General features: G+C 44.1%; 1 protein-coding gene across 1 annotated transcript in view; it reads right to left on the bottom strand.

Annotated features, from left to right (window-relative positions):
* Nucleotides 1-21,493, bottom strand: part of CFAP299 (cilia and flagella associated protein 299) — a 324,354-nt gene that overhangs the window by 62,191 nt on the left and 240,670 nt on the right. The window contains exon 4 of the mRNA XM_063136207.1: nucleotides 2,342-2,484. Within this exon, the coding sequence (XP_062992277.1) occupies nucleotides 2,342-2,484 (143 nt within the window). The remainder of the gene's footprint in view (nucleotides 1-2,341; nucleotides 2,485-21,493) is intronic.

The raw sequence follows: 21,493 nt of genomic DNA, 5'->3' as shown, positions 1-21,493 counted from the left end.
TAGTGATGGCCACCAATTTGGATGGCTTTAAAAGGGGGGTTGGATAAATTCCTAGAGCAGGAGGCTATCAATGGCTATTAGTCCTGATAGCTATATGCTACCTCCAGGGCCAAATCTACACCAAGCAGGATATAACATTTTGAAAAGACTTTAAAAACTGTCTATTCAATATATCCTGGGCCTGAACAGTTGTCAAAACTGTTATAAACCATTATAAAGCCGTAGTGTAGATCCTGCCCAGGAGCAGAGGCAGTGAGCCTATATAACCAGTTGCTGGGGAACATGGGTGGGAAAGTGCTGTTGTACTGTGTCCTGCTTGTGGGTCCCTGGTTGACAGCTGGTTGGGCACTGGGTGAACAGAGTGCTGGACCCTTGGTCTGACCCAACATGGCTCTCCTTATGTTCTTATAATCAAGGATGGGCTACTTTTAAATGCCCATGGGAGAACCAGTGTAGTGTAGTGATCAGAATGTTAGACTAGGACTGGGAAAAGATGGATTCTAATCCCCACTCAGGCCATGGAAGCTCACTGGGTGACTTTGGGCCAGGCACACACTCTCAGCCTAACCTACCTCACAGGGTTGTTGTTGTGAGGTTAAAATGGAGAGGAGGGGAGTCATGCATGCCACCTTGGGCTCCCTGGAGGACAATGGAGATATAAATGTAACAAATACATGAATATGCATGCATACTCTTAACTGTGCAAATTTCATGTAGTGGCCTGCCTTTGCTGGGGAATAGATTGCTGGGAATACATTACACCAATACACATCAATACTTGTATTGATGTAAAGTTCTTCCCTGTCTTGAGATAATCCTGTTCAACTTTACCTAGGTTAACCTGTAAGTGCCTGAAGGGCTTGAGTCCTACATACCTTTGGGACTGCCTGTTCACTTACATCCTTTTGCAGACTCTCAGATCTACCAAATTCACTATCATGGTTATCCAATGTAGTTGATAAATTTGGACAGCAGCGGTATATTGAGACACATTTTTGTTGCCTGCCACTCAGTGGGGTGACCCTATTTGAATTGGCTTTCGATGACCAGGGTTAATCTTTTAGGGATCATAGAATCATAGAATCATAGAATAGCAGAGTTGGAAGGGGCCTACAAGGCCATCGAGTCCAACCCCCTGCTCAATGCAGGAATCCACCCTAAAGCATCCCTGACAGATGGTTGTCCAGCTGCCTCTTGAATGCCTCTAGTGTGGGAGAGCCCACAACCTCCCTAGGTAGCTGATTCCACTATGGATGAATGTCAATTTTGGTTTCTCCGTTTCTCATTTTTCCAATTTTAAATTTGGTTCATCCTGAACTTTGGGAATTAAAAGGGATGGGGTGGGGGGACTTTGCACGAAAATTCATATACTAATGCATTTCTCCAATTACATGCATTTTTGCACACAATTTTGCCTGATATGGCCACTCTTTTGCAAGCAAGTACGCATTTTTCGGTGAACGTGTCTCTAATAAGTGTATTTTTGTATTCATTTTTTCACTGGGGAATTCCACTGCAAGATTCAGAGAAGTGCAAATTTTGAAGGGTGAATGAGATTTGGTTTGCATACTGGTTCAAAAGTACAACATTATTTCTTCCAAATGAATTTCTCCTATATCCCGCTTTTAATTGGGGATGAGGTGCTAGTCGATGAATCCAAGTAAGGAAATAAATATGTATTCAGCAGACTGTGTATCACTTGATTAGATAATGGTTTGCATTAAATAATGCATTAAGTAATGGCTTGCATGTGTGCAACAGCCATCACAGATAAAACACTATCTATAGAGATGCCACACTTGAAAAATAATGTTTCCAATTGCAAGCCACCAAATGCTGAACAATCAATTGAAGAGAAATAGAGCAATGTACATGTATGTCTAAAGAGGCCCTGAAATATCCTGATCCTCATGCCACACTGTCACCTATATTATGATAATATCGCTCCTATACTCTTGCAGTGACACTGACTCCATGTTCATTTCTGAGCCCAATTCAAAGAGCTGGTTTTTTGCTTTTAAAGCCCTAAACCATTTTGGTCCATTTGGTCCCTACAAGGCTGCTTGTCCCCATATAATTTGCCCTCCTGCTAAGGCCTTGGATGGGTTTCTGCTCCATATTAAGATGGTGAGTAGATGGGACAGGGCCTTCTCTGAAGTGGCATCAAGGTTCTAGAATTCCTTCCCTTTCTGTTTTCTAGTAGAAGATTATGACCATGCATGGGTCTGTCTGAGAAGATACGGATCCATGAATAGGCCTCAGCTTTTCCATAGATGCCAGTGGATACTCTGTATACTTACTACCTGTGTTTCAGAAATACAAAAAAAAATAACCAACAAACCTCAGATCTGTGCGCCTGGGGAAAATCTTCTTCTTGCCACTGAAATAGACGTCAAATTCATCCACCTTCAACCGGTGTGCATAGTCAATATATGCAGATACCTCCTGACCACGGGCATTTCTATCCCGAATGAAGATTATGGACTAGAAAATACAGAGAGAAAAGTATGATTAAAATAAGGTGTCTATACTATCTATTTAATATCATCTTTGACACTGTTCAGATGACACACTAAGCCATGGCTAGGCCACTAACCTCTTGAAGCAAATGGTTAGTGAGTATGTTTAAACCATGGTTATGTAGCCACCATGGTTAGGATTGGTTCACACAACATGCTAAGCCATAATGTTTAGTTCAAAACGTTTAACCACCGTGGCTTAGCATGTCGTCTGAACAGGGTCACTGCATATATTTCATGTGGCCTGATCCACATGATCAGCAGCCTGATCCAATGCATGCTTACTGAAAAGTAAGTACATTGAGTTCAACAGGATTCTCAAAGAAGGATGTGTAGCACTGTAGTCTTCATCTGCAAAAAGCTTTACAATCTTCATTGTGCTTGCTCATGCAACAACCTATACTCCTGCTCCCATCACACACACATGCGCACGCACGCACGCACACACACACTTTATAGAGAGGAAGTTTTCACTCAAGGCCGAAGAATTCATGGGGAAAGTCTTAAACCCACCATCTACTGTCTTTGTAGGGAACCATTCTGTCTTTCATATCAAATGAATACAAAGATAAGCAGAAGGTCTGCCTTGGAGACTCACTGTTAGCGAGAACTAGCCCTGAACAGAATTTATGCAAACTAAAATTGTATATTCTCCTCCGGCCTTTTCGCAGTTTATTTTTTTCTCCCTGCTATACTGCTTTTCCATTTCTGCAAAAGGAATCTGATTTGCTTACAAATTTATACACACACACACACACACCAGATATGGAAGACTTAATGGCTACAGTGTGGTCCTTCCCATATTGAACGGAACCTATTCAATAATTTTTATCAAAAGGGGAAGTTTAAAACAGCCTTCTTGTGGTGCGTTATCCTCACCACTGCAACATTACGTATATTTATGTAACACCAAGAACAATGACATCTTCCCATCAATGTGCATCAATGGCGCCTTATAAATCTACATAGGTAACATAAATATGCCTCTGCTCCTATAAGTAGGGAAACAATAAGGCAAATGGTAGCAATTGGCAACTAGAAATTGCCCCAGGCATCCGGGTGGTGAATAAGAGCTGCTGCTTTGCAGTACAATCCCTAGTCTGAATCTTGCCCACTTTCCTTAAAAAGAAAAGAAAAAGATAATGGTCATGCTCAATGAAGTTCTGAATAAGCTCTCATCAAATACTGAGCCAATACTTTGAGAGGTTGAGCCTTCTGCTTTGTTTTGCAAAGAGTCCCCCCCCCTTGTATCCTTATTATGCTGAACAAGATCCAGTAAAGCAACTCAGAACCAATAGATTACTGAACACTTGAGAATCTGGCCCTTGGGTATGAAAGAAGACCTTATCTCCTTCCATTTACCTTTTCCTTGCCCTGAGGCTGCCATGGGAAAAAATGCTAATTAGCTCTTCGTATATTCTTGGAAATTGCAGCTTCCTTCAGAGACAATAGCCTTGAAGCTGCTTTTGAATAGAGTAGATTTGAAGGCTATGAAAGACTGTTATGGTGACTCTGTGAATTAAAAAGCCCAGAAAGTATAGGTTATACTGGATCAACAGCAGAGAACTGGACTTTCTGAGACCCTCCTTCCCATGGCAGTGCCTCTAGCCCCCAGAAAATACAACAGAAAGAGTCAGGTGACTTGCTGAATGGGTAGAGCTGTGGTGTTAGGGGAGAGGGGATCCCCAAAAATCAGGTGGAGCAACCTTCCATGAGCAGAGTCCTCCCTCTCAGGGAAGGTCCCTTCCTTTGGCAGAAGGCCAGATGGATCCAACCCTATCTAAAACTGCACAAGTTTTTGGACCAAATCCTGGCAGTAAAAACAAGCTGGGACAGTGGGCATCCAAATGGCAGATGCGGTTCAATGTAAGCAAGTGTAAGGTGACGCACGTTGGGGCAAAAAAAAACCCACCTTCAAGTATAACCTGATGGGATCTGAGCTGGCAGTGACCGAACAAGAAAGAGATCTTGGGGTTGTGGTGGAGAGCTCAATGAAAATGTCCACCCTGTGTGCGGCCGCTGTAAAGAAGGCAAACTCCATGTTAGGCTTTATAAGAAAAGGAACTGAGAATAAAACGGCCGGTATCATACTGCTTTTATACAAATCTATGTTGCGATCACTCATAGAATATTGTGTACAGTTCTGGTCACCACACTTAAAAAAAGTTATTATAGAGCTGGAAGAAGTGCTGAAAAGGGCAACTGAAATGATTAAGGGGCTGGAGCATCTGTCCTATGGGGGAAGGTTAAAACAGCTGGGACTGTTTAGCTAGGAAAAAAGGAGGGTACAAAATTATGCATGGTGTGGAGAATGTAGATAGGGAGACTTTTTTCTTCCTCTCTCTAAATACTAGAACCCAAAGGGGTCATCCCATGAAGCTGATTGGTGGGAGATTCAGGACAAATAAAAGGAAGCACTTCTTCACACAGCACATAGTTAAACTATGGAATTCACTACCACAAGATGTGGTGGTGATAGCCACCAATTGGGATGGTTTTAAAAGGGGGTTGGATAAATTCCTGGAGTTGAAGGCTACCGATGGCTACTAGCCATGATGGTTGTGTGCTATCTCCAGTATTTGAGGCAGAAACCTGTGTGCACAGTTGCTGGGGAACATGGGTGGGAGGGTGTAGTTTCATTCATTTCCTGCTTTGTTGGTCCCTGGCCGATGGCTGGTTGGCCACTGTGTGAACAGAGTGCTGGACCAGATGGACCCTTGGTCTGATCCAGCATGGTACTTCTTATGTTCTAGTTATGTTCTAGGGCCAGTTCTACACCAAGCAGGATATAGCACTATGAAAGTGGTATGAAAGCAGTATATAAGAGGCAGGAGTCACACTACTGCTTTAGAGCGGTATTGAAGTGCACTGACAACTGTTGGGGCCCATGACACATACCGTATACCACTTTCATAACGCTATATCGTTCTTGGTGTGGCTCCTGCCTCTTATATACTGCTTTCATAGTGCTATATCCTGCTTGGTGTAGATCTGGCCCTGGAGAAGAGGAAGAGGAGGAAAGAAGATATGGTAATTCACTTGCAACGTCCAATGGTGCCAGATCTATTCTGCCTTGGGAGAATGTTGGAAGTGCTCTAAGGACAACTCTCAAGTCTACATGAAACAAGTACCAGGATGCCTAGCAGGTTTGGCCAATGCTCCATGTGAACTTATGACAAACCCTTTAACAGCACAGCCCAAACCCATCTACAATGCTCAGAGGCTCCACACCATGTTTGTTAAAGTTTGAGTGGCGTATAAAAAGAGGAAGCTGGGCCCCAGTGGTTGTATGAGGAAGGTTGGCCTTTTCCCCAGCCCCGGTACATGGAGGCCTGCAGAAATGGAGATTGTTGTATGTTTATTACTGGACGGGATAATGCAAAAGAATGGTGAGGATTGAAAGGCACTCCCTTTGGTTCTCCTAATAAAACAAATATTTTTTGTCATTTACACTGATCTGGGAAGATTTTGAAGGAGTTGCCGTTTGTGAGCGTGCAGAATGTGAAGGATCATATATGGCTTGTGTATTTACCACACACACACTCCGCCTCAGAAGAGGAAAAATTGAGCTGTTGCGATAAAGGAATTTCTACAGTTAGAAGAAAAGCATTTCCTCTAAATGGCAAGAACTGTAACATACAATGTATTGCAGCTGTGAGGAGATAAAAGACAGAAAGCTTGTCATAAATATATGAAGAATTGGTTCATAATCTCTCTTTTTAAAAAAAGCACAGAAGTAACAGATTAAAAATAAACACCTTCAATTATATGGGATGTTCCAATGTTTAAAAAGTTGGCAAAAAGTACTATGTCTTATGTTCAGTGTACAACATAAAGGACATCTTTCAACTCTCGTCTGATTATAAAATTAATTTCCTAAAGTAGTTGTTTTCACATAGACTTCCCAAGTGAAAAATGACAAATTTATACTGCTCTACAGGGAAGTAGCCTGGATGTCTATCTGTGTGTGTGTGTGTGTGTATATAATCTTCAAACACCCAATCAAAAATATCTGAAAGAAAAAAAAATCCTGTGATAAAGGTACAAAGGCTCACCTTTTGCTTTTGATCCTGTATCACCTGTCAGCATTCATCTTCATTGTTCTTTCCCCCCACCCTTTCAAACATTCATCTAGAAGCACTTATAAAGCTTTCATTCATAAAATCTACAAGTGTCTTGGATGGCTTTTCTTAAGATGTTCTATCACTTTTCAGTTTTACCACACCTTTCTGCCCCAGGTTTATATGCAGTCTTTTAAACATTTTTTCCTCTGAAAATGATCAACGGTAGATAACGCTTTTCACGCTAGCAATTAGACAGTCAATGTGGATTTCACAGGATGAGCTTAAGGGTGTGTCTTCAAGGCCATTTTGAGGTGACAGTATGTAGAAAAGCGGAGGTAACCTTTTTGGGCCATGAGCACATTTGGCATTTGAGAAACTGTCCTGGGCATCACCACAAAATGGCTGCCATGGGTGGCATGGCAAAGGACAAGTGATCTGCCCAAAGGATTCTTGCCTCTACAAGGCAGAGGTGGGTTCTGAGCCCCAACACACTAAACAACTCATTGGAAGCCACAGTTTCCGGTATTAACAGACACCTATTCTTTTCACAGCAATCCCAGCTGTCAGTAAAAAAATGTGTTAAGTAAAAACAAAAGTGGAAGGTGTTACTAGCTTTTATATTGTATTTTATATTATGGTTTTATACTTCGAATGGTTTTAATTTTTGTGAACCGCCCAGAGAGCTCCGGCTATTGGGCGGTATAGAAATGTAATAAATAAATAAATAAATAGTGAGAAGGCTCTATTTCCTGGTAGCCACCCATCTCATCTCAGAAGGAGAGCAGACCCAGAAGCTGGTCTTCCAATGACCTTAATATGTCTGAATGGGAGCAAGCAGCCCATTGAATACTTTGGGATGCTTGACAGTTTAAGAATGTATGGTAAGCATGCCAGCATGGTGTAAGTATGGCAAGGATGGGGGAGGGATGTTCTACCAAGAAGCCAGACATGTTAATGCACATTTTTCCTAGAGTGGTAGAGGTCAGCACCTCAGTCAAGGTTTTGGGAAATCTGACTAAACTTCTTCCTCTTCTTCTTCTTCTTCTTCTTCTTCTTCTTCTTCTTCTTCTTCTTCTTCTTCTTCTTCTTCTTCTTTCCTGCAGGAGCTATACCAGAGTGACCAGATACAAAGAGGGCAAGTCTCCTGCACCTTTAACTGTTGTGATGAAGAGGGAATTTCACCAGGTGCTGCATGCATAAAAATGACACCTGATGAATTTCCCTTTTCAATACAACTGTTAAAGATATGGAAGCCCTGTTCCATATGGTCACCCTATTAAGTCTAGACATATACATTAGCAAAGGCAAATGTCATGCAAATCTGTGTCCTCTTTTTGGCCTCTTTATTTGTCAATGCCTAAGTGGCAATCATAATAGCCCTTCTTCCACTTCCTGCTATTTCACTGCTGACCTGAAAGTCTGTTTGAGCCAGGGGGTATTTATGTGAGAGACGTCAAAGGCTTTGCTTATTCCGGGTGCTACACAATGGCAAATAGACCAGTAGAGTGTTCACTGAGAAATCCCGCTTTCTACTCAAGTGAAAAGGGGGAGTGGAGAAAATTTGGGTGGGATGGGGAATCGAAGCCTCGGCCATGTCACCTCTCGGAAATCTTCAACAGGAAATGTTTGAAGGGATGCCAAATGAAAGGCAAACGACTGGAAAGCAAAAATCTGACAATATTTAGGAGTCAGTTATTAATTCACTGAGGAAGCTTTAAACCCCCCTCCTTCCCCCCGCCACAAAAACACGGACAGTTTCACAGGTGCTGCCTCAAGAGCCTGAAGCAACAATTGAAAAGGAGAGACTTAAAATATAAGTTAAAATAAATTCTTAAGGACGGGCCATTTATTTTTCTTGCATACCGTTTGGCCTAATTTGCCACCTGTGGATCAAGTTACATCTAGCAAAAATACCACCGGTCTACAGCGGTGCGCAAAACTGACCCCCATTCCATATCTTTAAAACAGATGGCCTTAGCAGTTTTGTTCTAGAAAAGAAAAATGTTAGAAGTGCTGGACCTGCCTAGAAAAGGGATGAAAGCCAGCCAGAACATGATCTTATGTTTCACTATTTTGCCTGCATGAAGTACAAGGATGCCAGTTTCTAGGAATGGCTGGGGTTAGTCTTTCAAAGTACATATGTTGGAATATTTTGTTATGCAAACACGATGACGATCTGTGTGCAGGACAAAGCTTCTGGACATGATTCACTCTCTGCATCTGTTCCTACATAAAGCAAAGGGTAACAAAACAAAGGCCATAAGCACAGTATTCTGGGTTGGACTGGATCTGCATATGAGCTCCTACAAGATAGTTGATGTGGTCAGTTCTGAAAATGCTCACCACCTGTTCCGGTGGGTGGGTGGGGCAGGTTCTTTCTGCTAAATAGGTGATAAGCTGTCAAAACTGGGAAAAACACATCCCTGTCTATTTGGCAGGTGAATACACATAAATCCTCAGAGACATCTGACATCCTCAGAATTTTAGCTTTTTAGTTGTTTAAAGGGAGAACATTTCTAGCTCTCACTGTTGGGGGAAATTTATTTCTTTGCTTTTTTTAAAAAAAAAACCTTCAATAATGAATGATGGACGCAGGAAATACAAACACATGAGTAATGCTACAGCTTTAAGAAATATTACATTTACTCATATTAGCCTGAAAACACATACAATGGATTCCAGTAGTTAGTACACAATGACCCTGTTCAGACAACACTAAGGCATAGCGGTTAAGCATTTTGAGCTAAAACATTATGGCTAAGGATGTTGTGTGAACCATTCCTAACCCTGGTAGCTACATGACCACAGTTTAAACATGCTCACTAACCATTTGCTGTAAAAGGTTAGCAGACTAACCATGGCTTAGCGTGTTGTCTAAACAGGCCCGATAACCGGGATTCCCAAACCCGTTCACTTTTGGTTCCCCTTCCTTTACTCTCAGGGCTCATCTACACCAAGCAGGATATTCCACTATGAAAGTGGTATGAAAGCGGTATATGAAAGGCAGGAGCCACACTACTGCTTTATAGTGGTATTGAAGTGCACTGACAATTGTTGGGGCCCATTGACACATACCATATACTGCTTTCATACCATTTTCGTAGTATTATATCCTGCTTGGTGTAGATGTGTCATGGGCCCCAACAGTTGTCAGTGCACTTCAGTACCACTGTAAAGCAGTAGTGTAGATCCTGCAGTGCACTTCAATACCGCTATAAAGCAGTAGTGTGGCTCCTGCCTTTTATATACTGCTTTCATAGTGGAATATCCTGCTTGGTGTAGATGAGCCCTATGTTAAGTTGCATAGATGAAATGCTCATTTTCCATTTTTTTAACAGCTAGAATATTTTTTTGGTCTCTAGTAGTTTGTCTATAATGTCCTGCCAGCTGTTAGAAATTATTTTAAAAGGTGAATGAAATTAACATGCCTTAAGTAAAACGTTGCTCGTGCACACCAAAAAGTGTCAGAGTCAAATAAACAAAAATTTGCTCAAAAGCTCATTGCTCTTAATTCCTCTCTCTCTCTCTCTCTCTCTCTCTCTCTCTCTCTCTCTCTCTCTCTCTCTCTGTGTGTGTGTGTGTGTGTGTGTGAGAGAGAGAGAGAGAGAGAGATTGAGACACCCACCCACACAAGTTCAGAGGGACACATGAAAAAATAATAACCAGACACCCCCACCTCCAATCCCTCTTGCATCTCAGAAGCAAGATCGTAGGAGAGACAGTGGCTGGCTGAGAAGCAGATGTCACAGCTTTTAAGTCTTCAAAAGAAAAGCTGCTTGCCCTCCCTGTACAGAAGAAGAACTGTTTTCACTGTGTGTGCAACATGTGCTTTCCAGTCAACTATTATTCACAGTGTTCCACAGCTGCTGCTCTGACTGGAGGAAGCTCAGCAGACTGCGGATTTGCTTATCTGTGTAAACAGGGTGTTGGCTGCATTTGCAAGTAGTAATTCACAGTGAGAACAGGCTCCTGAGTATGTGTGTGTGTTCTCGTATTCATTCAGATGGCATTAAAAACTGAACAGATTTCTGTACTTTTCTGTGTGCCGCTAAAGAAGCATGGATCTTGCACAATGCACAGTCAAACCAGACTGATTCCATGATGCTCACAACAATTGGTAGAAGTTGCAAAGGGAGAGGGCCCACGTCTGAACTCATCACTGCCAAGTGACCTAAGTAGTTATCCCGGGATAGCACACCTGATGCAGAGTTACAAGACTGGTTTACACATGTGCATCCTGCACTTGATTTTAAGGCAGTGCTGAATGTTCACTGCCCTTGCTTTTCACAGTTAAATTAGTGCTTTCGGGGCGTGTATGTGTGTGTGTGTGTTAAATTTCCATTACAGAAATGGTTAATTCTATTTTCTCTCTCTCGGCTGCTTTATTATTATTATTATTATTATTATTATTTATTTATTTATTTATTTATTTGTTTGTTTATATAGCACCATCAATGTACATGGTGCTGTACAGAGTAAAACAGTAAATAGCAAGACCCTGCTGCATAGGCTTACATTCTAATAAAACCATAATAAAACAATAAGGAGGGGAAGAGAATGCAAACAGGCACAGGGTAGGGTAAACAGGCACAGGGTAGGGTAAACAGGCACTGGGTAGGGTAAAACTAACAGTATAAAGTCAGAACAAAATCAAGTTTAAAAAGCTTTAGGAAAAAGAAAAGTTTTTAGCTGAGCTTTAAAAGCTGCGGTTGAACTTGTAGTTCTCAAATGTTCTGGAAGAGCGTTCCAGGCATAAGGGGCAGCAGAAGAAAATGGACGAAGCCGAGCAAGGGAAGTAGAGACCCTTGGGCAGGCAAGAAATGCTTCTATAACTGCACCCTCGGCCCCACTTTGGAGTCTCCTTCAAATCATGCCAGGCAATTAGGGATCTCATCATGAACATGGCAACATACTAATGCTACAACAGAGCTAATCAAAGTCAGCTTTGTCAAGATATCACTGCAGAGAAACTAAGCCAACCGAAATTGAGGGAAAGTCTTCCTGCATCACATTGCCCTAACTATGAGCAATCTCTGTGGCTCATACTTGCCTCTCGCCCTTTTTTAAAATTTGCACAAATAGCCATTTACACAAAATGCGACAGTAAACTGTGCAAAATTGCAGCTATGAATGATGCAATTTGCACAAATTACAATTTGCACAAATCACACCAGTTTTGGCTGCAACTGTGCACACTGCGCTATTTCCAGCTGCATTTTTGTGCGAATGTCAATTTGCGCAAATGAAAAAGAGAAACCCGCCAGCTGGCACGACCTGTTGCACATTGAGTCAAGCCAGCTGGTGGAAGATGGGATGGGAGTCTGGGGGACCAAGATGACAAAAACTCACCAAGCGCCACTCCCCAAACGGATTCCTCCGACATCCCTACTTTTCACTGCTGCTGAAAAAGTTTTTGAAAGTGTCTTTTTATTTCTCTACGCTTGATGACACACAGCTGGATCTGAATTGGTGCCTTTGAAAAGCATTGCACGTGATGTGATATGAAAGTGACATGTGGAAGGAATCCTGTAACTCCCCCAAAGAGATGTGTGGTTGTAATTGGTGACTCCCTACCGAGTGGGACAGAGACAGCAGGATGCTTCCCTGATGAGTCGTTTCAGGAGGTGCGTTGCCTCCCATGTGCGCATATCCAGGATGTGGTGGAAAATGTGCCAAGATTCATCAAGCTCACTGACATTATCCCTTCCTGCTGATCCTTGTTTGACAAATGATAATGGCGGACATTGTTCTGAAACTATTTTAAGTGATGAGGCTCTGGGTAGGAAAGTAAAGGACCTTGGGGCATAGACAGTGTTTTCCTCACTTCTTCCTGTTGAAGGCTGAAGGAAGGAAGAAAAGAACCCTGGCAGTGAATGACTGGCTACACAGATGGTGTCATTGGGAAAGGTTTGGATTCTAATGGTTCCATTATGAAGGAGTTCTAGTGGGAGATATGTTGGATCTCATGAGGAACAGATAAGAACATGTTGACAGGTGTCATGCAAACCTTATCAAGAGAGCTTGAAACTAAATCCTGTTGGGAAGGGTGAAGAAATTCCAGAGGGTAGAATGATGCCATGTATTGGGGAGAAAAACGTCAGTGAAATGGAAAGATGGTATGGGTAACGGTGAGGGATCGGTTGGAGAGCACAACCCTTGGTTTCTGGTATCTTTATTTCAGTGCACCAAGTATGGGAAATAAAGAGGACATACTTGAGGTCTTAATACAGGGAATCCTGTCCCACAAGGAAAACTGTGCTCAACCTAGCAAAAATAGATCAAATGATGACAGGAAGGAGCACAGCTGAAGAGGTGGTTTGTGACCTAGTAAGTCCAAGCAGGAGATGTCTTGTGAAAAATACAAGGGAAAAAGGCCTTTTGGTTTTGGTTCTAATGTGATGTCTTCAGAAGAACTTGTGAGAATACGCCGGTGCATATAAAATGCAATGTGAAAAATTATCTCTGAGGCACTTGATCAGTGCCGCCAGTTCATTCTGCCTAAGGCCAGACTAAGGGTTATTTAAAGACCTGGTAAAAAGCCTGGCTCTCATCCGATGTGTGAAAATTCTCAATGATCTTTTCTACCTGATTCAAACAAGGACTTCTTTCACTATTTTCTTGTAACGTTTTATGTGTTTCAGCTCCAGTGTCTCCAGGTGGCAAAACATCACTTGGATTTTTCAATCTTCTTCCTTTTTACAGTGGACTCCCACGTCAGAGCACACTTAGCAAAACATATTGATGAAAAACACACACCAATGAACTTGGCTGAGCCTGTGTTGATACGCTCCTTCGATTTCTATTAATGTTTTAATAACAACTCTCTACTTCACCAACTAGGTCCTGATTCACTAGACTCAGGAGCCTCAGTTTCTGATGTCACTGTTGCAATGAAAATGAACGCATGACCCATGTCAGCCTTCTTCTACCCAGTGCCCTCCAGATGTGTTGGACTACAACTCCCAGTATTTCCCAGCATGGCTGGCTGGGGCATCTGGGAGTTGTAGTCCAACATATCTGGAGGGCACTGGGTTGAGGAAGGCTGACCTATGTGAAGCCAAAGGTATTCATATCTTTAGGATGGGGTAGGGACAGGAGGGGAGGATTTTCTAGAAGGTTTTGGGAAGGAAGTTGTGTTGATGAACTTGGGGGCATGCAGGTAATATTTTCAGAATAGCTAGTAGCTGGTGAATGGATCCATGGTCATGTAAAGTATTGCAATTTAGTGGTGTAGGTTGAAGAGCACTGATGTGGTGGCAACCTGGGGAGGTCGATGGGGTAGCCTTGAAGCCTAATGCAGATCAATGTAAGTCTACTTGTATGATCTGGCATGACTGGATGTACACTCCATACCATGTGGGGGCAGGGGCAGCGCTAAATACTGAAAAAAATCCCAGTCTCAGGCCCATATGACTCCCCCACAAAAAAGCTGCACAAATTTGCATATGCTAATTGAATATGTAAAGCTATCCAGTTGAAGGGTAGGCAGAGCTTGGGACCTGCAAAGAGTTGTACAGCACCTTAGACATCTACTAATTAATTGCAAGTTGAACAGGGCACACTGGCAGGGGAGAGTGTGGGAATGTATTGTGGACTGTAATAAATGATACTCTTAGGCTGCAAACGTACACAATTACTATTGGGACTTTCTCCGGGTACATGAAAAGCAACATCTTTCAAAATAACTTTCTGAACAGTGGTCCATGAAAGGTTATTATGCCACAGTAAATTTGTGAGCCTTTGAAGTGCCGCAAGGTATTGTGGCTTTTGAGCACAAAACAGCAAGAAGCCCCTGTCCTCCGGCCACATCTATTCTCTGGCCTAGTACAAAACCCCTGATGCCAAGGAGGACTATGAGCCCACCAGAATCTTGTTACATGGATCATGCAAAATGCAGGTGTGCTCCAGAAAGATGTTTGCAGAGCCAATGAACTCCAGACACACTCCAGTAAGCCAGCAAGTCACAGCACTCATACATCACCTTGCCTCAAATTCAGACATTGCTGCTCATTCAAATCCTGCTTGCAAGCAAATCCTCTCCTAATTTTCCCCCAAGGTAAGGGCCGTGGGCCAGCTTGGAAGAAGCAACAGATGAGGAAGGCCTCTGGCACTCCATCTGATATATGAGCAGTCAATGTGCCTGCTCTTCCCCTTTCAGGGCTGATGCACCCTTTGACTGCTAAGGGAGTGAATCCTAAGGTCTCCTAATAACAGCAAGGCTACTCAGTTCAGAAGAAGCAGGCTTGTATTAAGGCAGGTGGTGGCATTTGGGACAGCTCTAAAGATTCGGGGCACAGCTCAAAAAACGAACCAGGGCCCATGCCTAGGTGGGCCTATTTCAACACTGCCCATGATGTGGGGCATGCTTGAAGGTGGAGGATCATATCACAACAAACTGGGAGAGGGTCCATGGACAAGTTCCAACCCTGGCTGCAGGATGTGGCCCAATCCTGGAGAAGGAAGGAGCCATCAGTGGTTCAGCTCAGTGCACAGACAAAAAGATGTAACCTGAACTTAACTGGTTAATTTGCCATCATGTAAAATTTGCAACAAGCGCTGATTGTGTAAAACAGGTGTGCCAACATTACCTTCCAAAATGAGACAGATATTCAACATTCTGCACCAACGCTTCTCTATGATAGTTACAGTTAAAAAAACAAACCCTAAACCCAACATCTGCCTATTGTTTGCATATGTTCTTTAGAGTAAGCTCTTAAATTATCTGTTGCTGTATTTCTTCCTTGTTATTAGAAACAAGTAACTCATATTGATAAGCATTAACATTTTATTAACAAAAGATTTCCTGTTTGAGGTTTTGCAATAAAAACAAACGTCCTCTTTCCAAGAAAGTGGAATAAACTTCCAACAGTCCTCGACTACCACAGCCAAGTAGAGACTGAGGAGGTGAGGCATGTATACACCGGCCAGCACTGCTGAGTAGTACCTGAAGAGGCAGGACCTGAGCCAGCAAAGACCACTGATGTGATCAGCCTGTGGGCACAGCATGCCAGCACCTATACTGGGCAGATGATATAAAGCACAGGCAGACAGCTCAGTCTTGTTCTTGGTGGGTCAGCACTACTAACTGCACCACAGGGACCTCTGGTCAGGGGGCTGTTCAAACCTGGATGCTTACACTACAGACCAGCCTCTTCCTGTTTCTGGGAATCATGTGACCCCAGACAGCCAATGCTATGGCACTGTGACCTGTATCAGGGGTGCAGAATCTCAGGCCTGGGTTCCCTCCAGAGTTTCCCAGATGGCCACACTCCTTCTCTTGGCTCCACCCCCATTCCCCTGACCACCAATTGTTGGCATCCTTCTTCTCAGAAGGGATAGTTACTGGCAGTAAGAGCTTTAAGCAGTTTTAGCTGCGCTAAAATATGCTGGGGTTTTGGAGGGTATTTTGGCCCTGCCCATTTTTGCCTTAGGCCCCACCCATACCTGGAAGGTGCACATTTGCCCATCTACCGAGTTTCTTGAAATGGAATCTGGCCCTCAGGTTGAAAGAGGTTCAACACCCCTGTCCTATATAACCAGCTGGATAACTCATCGTTCAAGGTGGCCTAGGGCCTAGGCTACCCCTTGGGCCTTGCAGAGGGTTTGCCTTCCTACTTCCCCTTCTCCATACTTTAGGTCCTTCTTGCCTCTCCAGCTGTTGGGGACTAGACCTTGCTGGCACTTGCCGGCAGCTAGTACATGTCCTGGCCTTCTCTCGGCCCTCACCCTTCGCTCGGTGGTGGCACTCACTGCTGTTCTCCAGTAAGGCACCAAAGGGCTTTGCATTAGTCACTGAGCTGTGAATAAATATGCAGATGAAGCATGGGAAACTAGGGTGCAGTGCTCACATTTGGAGAACAGAGCAGCACCAAAGCTGCCCAATTAGGTCTTTGACCTTGAAGACTGCTACAGGCAGCAGCTTGAGATGTACAATGCAATAGACAACGAAGATGTCACTGTCACGTCATCTCCAGGTTTCAGGAGCAGTTGGCACCAGGCCATTCAGCATAAGACCGTTTCTGCTTTTAAAGGCGTTAAGACATAAGCCCCTTGGATTTTGGTGGGAGTAAAGGGATCTTAGATGTGCTTGAAGTGCTGTCGAAGTTTGAACTTTGACCACTCATCCTACTGTCTGCCGCCTGCCTCGGAGCTAGGACCCTTTGGGCCTGTTCAGAAGACACCTTAAACCCTGCTGGTTGATGCTTTTGGTTGAGCAGCAGGGTTTAAGGTGTCTTATGCGATGTGTTTTGTTATACCCTGCTCACTCACTAACCAAAGTTGGACCGTCTGCAGCAGGGTTAGTGGCTCTAACCATGGCTTAAAGTGTTGTGTGCGACAGCACAGCTTGTGGTTAGTGCAAACCCCAGAGAACCAATTTCGCTAACCACAGAGCCTGAAGTGCTGTCTGAACAGGCCCTAAATGGTGCTAAAAGGGAACCCTTCCCCTTAACTTTTAGCCCAGACGAAAGTGGGCCACTATGAAAGAAAAGAGAAGGCTGCATTTATGTAATGCACATTTCAATGGAAACTGTTATCTGATGGCGAGTTTTGACTCCACACTGTCACATGTTTTAAGCAGGTCAGAAGCAGGAAAGTAGCCATATGAAAATCAGATTAAACAGGTTGAAACACACAGCAAGATCACAAAGAATGAGATTGGCACAGCTGATGAGTCGGTTGCTGCCGCCACCACCACAGCCCAATCAGCATTGCTAGAGCCTGCTTGGCAGAGAGGGGCTCCCATTTGAATCCAAAAAGTGTCCTGGCAAATACAGCACCTGACAGTAGCTTTCAAGGTTCCTAAGTGAGGCTGCCCTTTGTGCCTTCTCCTCCACAAAGTGTGCTCTGGTAGGGTGGCCGTATGTCCTATTTCACAGACTACAGTCCTCTATTTGAAAGAATCTTTTGCTTGAAAGGCTGGGCCTAAAGAACAAGAAAGGAAACCGGGTGTGTGCTTGACGTTCCCCATCAGCAGTTAGCACCTGCATAGGGTGACCATATGGAAAGGAGGACAGGGCTCCTGTGTCTTTAACATGTAAATTTAACAGTGTATTAAAAGGGGAATTTCAGCAGGTGTCATTTGCATGCATGCAGCACTGGTGAAATTTCCTCTTCATCAGCTGCAGGAGCCCTGCCCTCTTGACCTGATACAGAAGAGGGCAGGCCTACTGCAGCTTTAACTGTTGTGATGAAGAGGGGATTTCAGCAGGTGCTGCATGCATACGAATGACACCTGCTGAAATTGCCTTTTCAATACAACTTTTAAAGATACAGGAGCCCTGTCCTCCTTTCCATATGGTCATGCTATATACAACTGTTGAAGATACAGTTGTATCTCCATATGGATACAACTGTATCCAGTTGTAGCCATATGAAGCCCTGTCCTCCTTTCCATATGATCACCCTACACCTGAAGCACACTGTATCCCTATTTAAATTAGAGCAATTCTTTCTAAATTTGCCTCTATGCGCATGATTAGCATATGCACATCTAATGCAAATCGGTGCTCTCTTTCCCCCCCTCCCCTCCCCCTTTTCATTGAGTGGGGATTAATTGGCCACCCTATCTCTAAAGCATCAGGGAGTTCAAAGGCCTCGTCAGATTCCGGCAATCAAATGAGAAGATGCAGGGACTTCTTTTTAAGGATCTGGAAGTTGAAGCACTCACTCCTCTTAAGGTTACTGTACCTCCATGACCCTAAGAAGTACAGCTGTGGTCGAAAGAGCCAGTTCCCTTTCTTGGGGGGGGGGGGGACTGGAAATATTTCCCCAGCACAGTGCATTCTTTTTGAGCTTCTGAAGTCTTCTCGGTAAACAAAAAGCAAAACAAAAACACACAAGCCCTCTTTCAGCGTGTGTGTGCATGTGTGCTTGCGTGTATTCCAAGCCTGTGGAAGCCGTCTCCCTGTCAAGGCTTTCCACTGGGGGTGAACAATCCCGCACTGTGTAGCCTGCTGCAGGTGTCTCCGGGTGTCAGCTGGCCTCTGTTTATTATTGGTTTGCTGTGTACAGGAAGGCAGGCCAGGCCACCAGGAACAAATCTGTGCAAATGGGTCAGGGAAATGAAAACAAAGACAGTACAGCAGGAACCTGTAGGGTCTGGGAGGGGGAGGGGGCTGCTGGCAAGGTCTTGCTCCGGTTCCTCTTGAGGTGCTACTTAAAAATTGTTCCTTGTTTGACTTGGAAGGAACTTCACACACAGCAACAGGGCCCGCGTGAGATATGCGCAGGACAGAAACCAAATGGACGCAGGTGTGCTGCTCTTTTCATTTCAGTTCCACTGGAGGAATACTTCCTCCGCTGGGTTATGAGTTGGGTCTCCCCCCCCACCCCGGCGCCCCCACCCTCTCTGTCTTTAGAAGTCTGTTTATACAATTTGTTTTCCACAGAGAGAGGGGAGGGGGGGGAATCAGCAAAAATATTGAAGCATTCATTTGCATCTTTTTGCACTTTGTCATGCCGGAAAAAATGTTTTGAAAACAAAAACAAAAAAAAAACCCTCCCATATAGTCAAATGATACGAAGGTGGGACGATGGTCAGGCTTTCAATTTTAAATATTTTCCTAAGCCGTTTGATCCTCTTACACTACTGAACGGGATGATTTTTCTAACCTTTCTAAAATTATTGTAGTCTTCACCAGCCTACCTTGGCACCATCTCCGGCCCCTGGAGCACAGCAAGGCAGGTTCAAAGGACGAGAGAGGAACCTGCAAGGGGCAGCGATTACCCAGGGGAGGCTGGTGGCTCCGACATCAATGGGGCAGAGAATCCACTCCAGGTTTCAGTCAGAACTCTAAAGGAGCTATCCAAGGTGTGAGGCACCCCCATGAAGCACCTTGGATGGCTCCTTTACAGTTCTGACTGGTTGTAACTGAAACCCGGAGCGGATTCACCGCTCCACTGACATCAAAGCCACCAGCCTCCACTGTGGTTACCTCTTTATACACTCTCATCTGCCCCAGCCAGAGCCTCAAGAGCTTTCTGGCTGGAAGCCCATCACAGCTCTTTCTTCAGTATAGAAGCAACCCTCTCCTTCACCACACAGTCAGCATGCAAGCAACCCTCAGGGCCTGCCACCCTGGGCCATGCATCTCCATGAGGTTCATCCTTAGATCCATCTTCAAGCACTATGTAGGACACCAAATTTTTGCCAGCCTACTGTTTCCTCTTCTTGAATGGCTGCACCAAGCAGTGGCATGGCTTCTTATCCAGGAACCACTCCCCACAGGTAGCCCATATGCGGTGGACTCCATATGCCCACTCACGGGCATTCTGCCAACCAGAAGTGGTGGTACTCCTCCTCGCAAAGCTGTTTCCTGTTGTTTGGAATTTGCCTCTAGTGATCTCAGGCAAAAAGTGATCTCTTTTGTATCCGGTCAAGAGGGCAGGGCTCTTGCAGCTTTAACTGTTGTGATGAAGAGGGGGAATTCACCAGGTGCTGCACGCATACAAATGACACCTGCTGAAATTTCCCTTTCAATACAGCTGTTAAAGATACAGGAGCCCTGTCCTCCTTTCCATATGGTCACCCTAGTTAACCATCGTGAATAAATCAGCAACAAGCCAAGGATTCTCAAAGTGGCTTGTATGAGAAAAATAAACCACGCTGCATGGTTAACAAGCCACCCTGCAGAAAATACGTTGTGTTTAGACAGTACGATAACCCATCAGAATATCTGGCACAACTCAGTTCTCCTGTTTGCCCTAAAACTACATGGCAGACTTTACCCTGAAAAGTAATGAATGCTTAACCATTCATTAGGCCACCTGGGCTCTCACAAGCAGCTTACTATTAAGAGCAGGATGCAGATAATTTTGACTTGTCTGCAACAACCACACCACCCAAGTAATATATTTGTTGGACCTTAATGCAAAAGCCTTAAGGCAGTGGTTTCCAACCTGAAGCCCTCCAGAGGTGTTGGACTGCAACTCCCATAATGCCCAGCCAGCATGGCCTCTTTTTTGTTTTGTTTTTGTTTGGCTTAACAACCTCCTAGCATGTTTGCAGCTTATTCTTGATCATCTGTCCCTGGCTTCTCTTAGGCAGCGTAGCTGTTAATGGTTAACTTTTTCACTCGGGCATTTAACTTTCTCTTATCTGCTTGCTGTATGTATTTCTGCACTTTATATGCTGTCGTATCGCATAACCCCAGGTCAGCAACTAATTTTTAACAAGGGCCATATTTTGCACTGAAGAAGGGCTGCAGGGCCAGCAATGCGCTGATTCGCTTCCCAGCAAGCTACATCATGAGGAAAGGGCTTCTCCTTTAACTCCCTTTCCCCCAGGATGAACAGCAACCATGGCTTACGATTTCACCCATTTCCCCCTAATACCCCCTGGCTGCTCACTCTAATTTGCCTACATCTGGCTCACAATCAGGTCTGAATAGGTAAGGTGTATTAACTGCAGAGCTTTGGCTGTTTGTGCTGGGAAGGAAGGGGTTAAACACCCCTTTGTGTAAGGTGATAACATGAAAAGGAAGACAGGGCTCTTGTGTCTTTAACAGTTGTATAGAAAAGGAAATTTCAGCAAGTGTCATTTGTATGCATGCAGCACCTGGTGAAATTCCTTTTTCATCACAACAGTTAAAGCTGCTCTAGCTATCCTAGAGTGACCAGATACAAAAGAGGACAGGGCTCCTGCAGCTTTAACTGTTGTTATGAAGAGGGAATTTCTCCAGGTGCTGCATGCATGCAAATGACACCTGCTGAAATCCCCTTTTCCATACAACTGTTAAAGCTACAAGAGCCCTGTCCTCCTTTCCATACGGTCACCCTACCTTTGCATGCTTCTCCTCTCAAAAGGTGTTGTGCTGGGGACCAGTTGAGAAGCCTCCGGATTAGGGCCGCAGAGCTCCCACCGCCTGCCCCTCACATAATTGTGTGAATCCATCTGGTGCTTAAGAATTC

Source organism: Elgaria multicarinata, chromosome 10 (genome assembly GCF_023053635.1).
Source record: "Elgaria multicarinata webbii isolate HBS135686 ecotype San Diego chromosome 10, rElgMul1.1.pri, whole genome shotgun sequence".
In the NCBI taxonomy this organism is placed as follows: domain Eukaryota; kingdom Metazoa; phylum Chordata; class Lepidosauria; order Squamata; family Anguidae; genus Elgaria; species Elgaria multicarinata.
The sequence above is the reverse complement of the archived record's forward strand: the minus strand, read 5'-3'. Positions and strand labels throughout refer to the sequence as shown.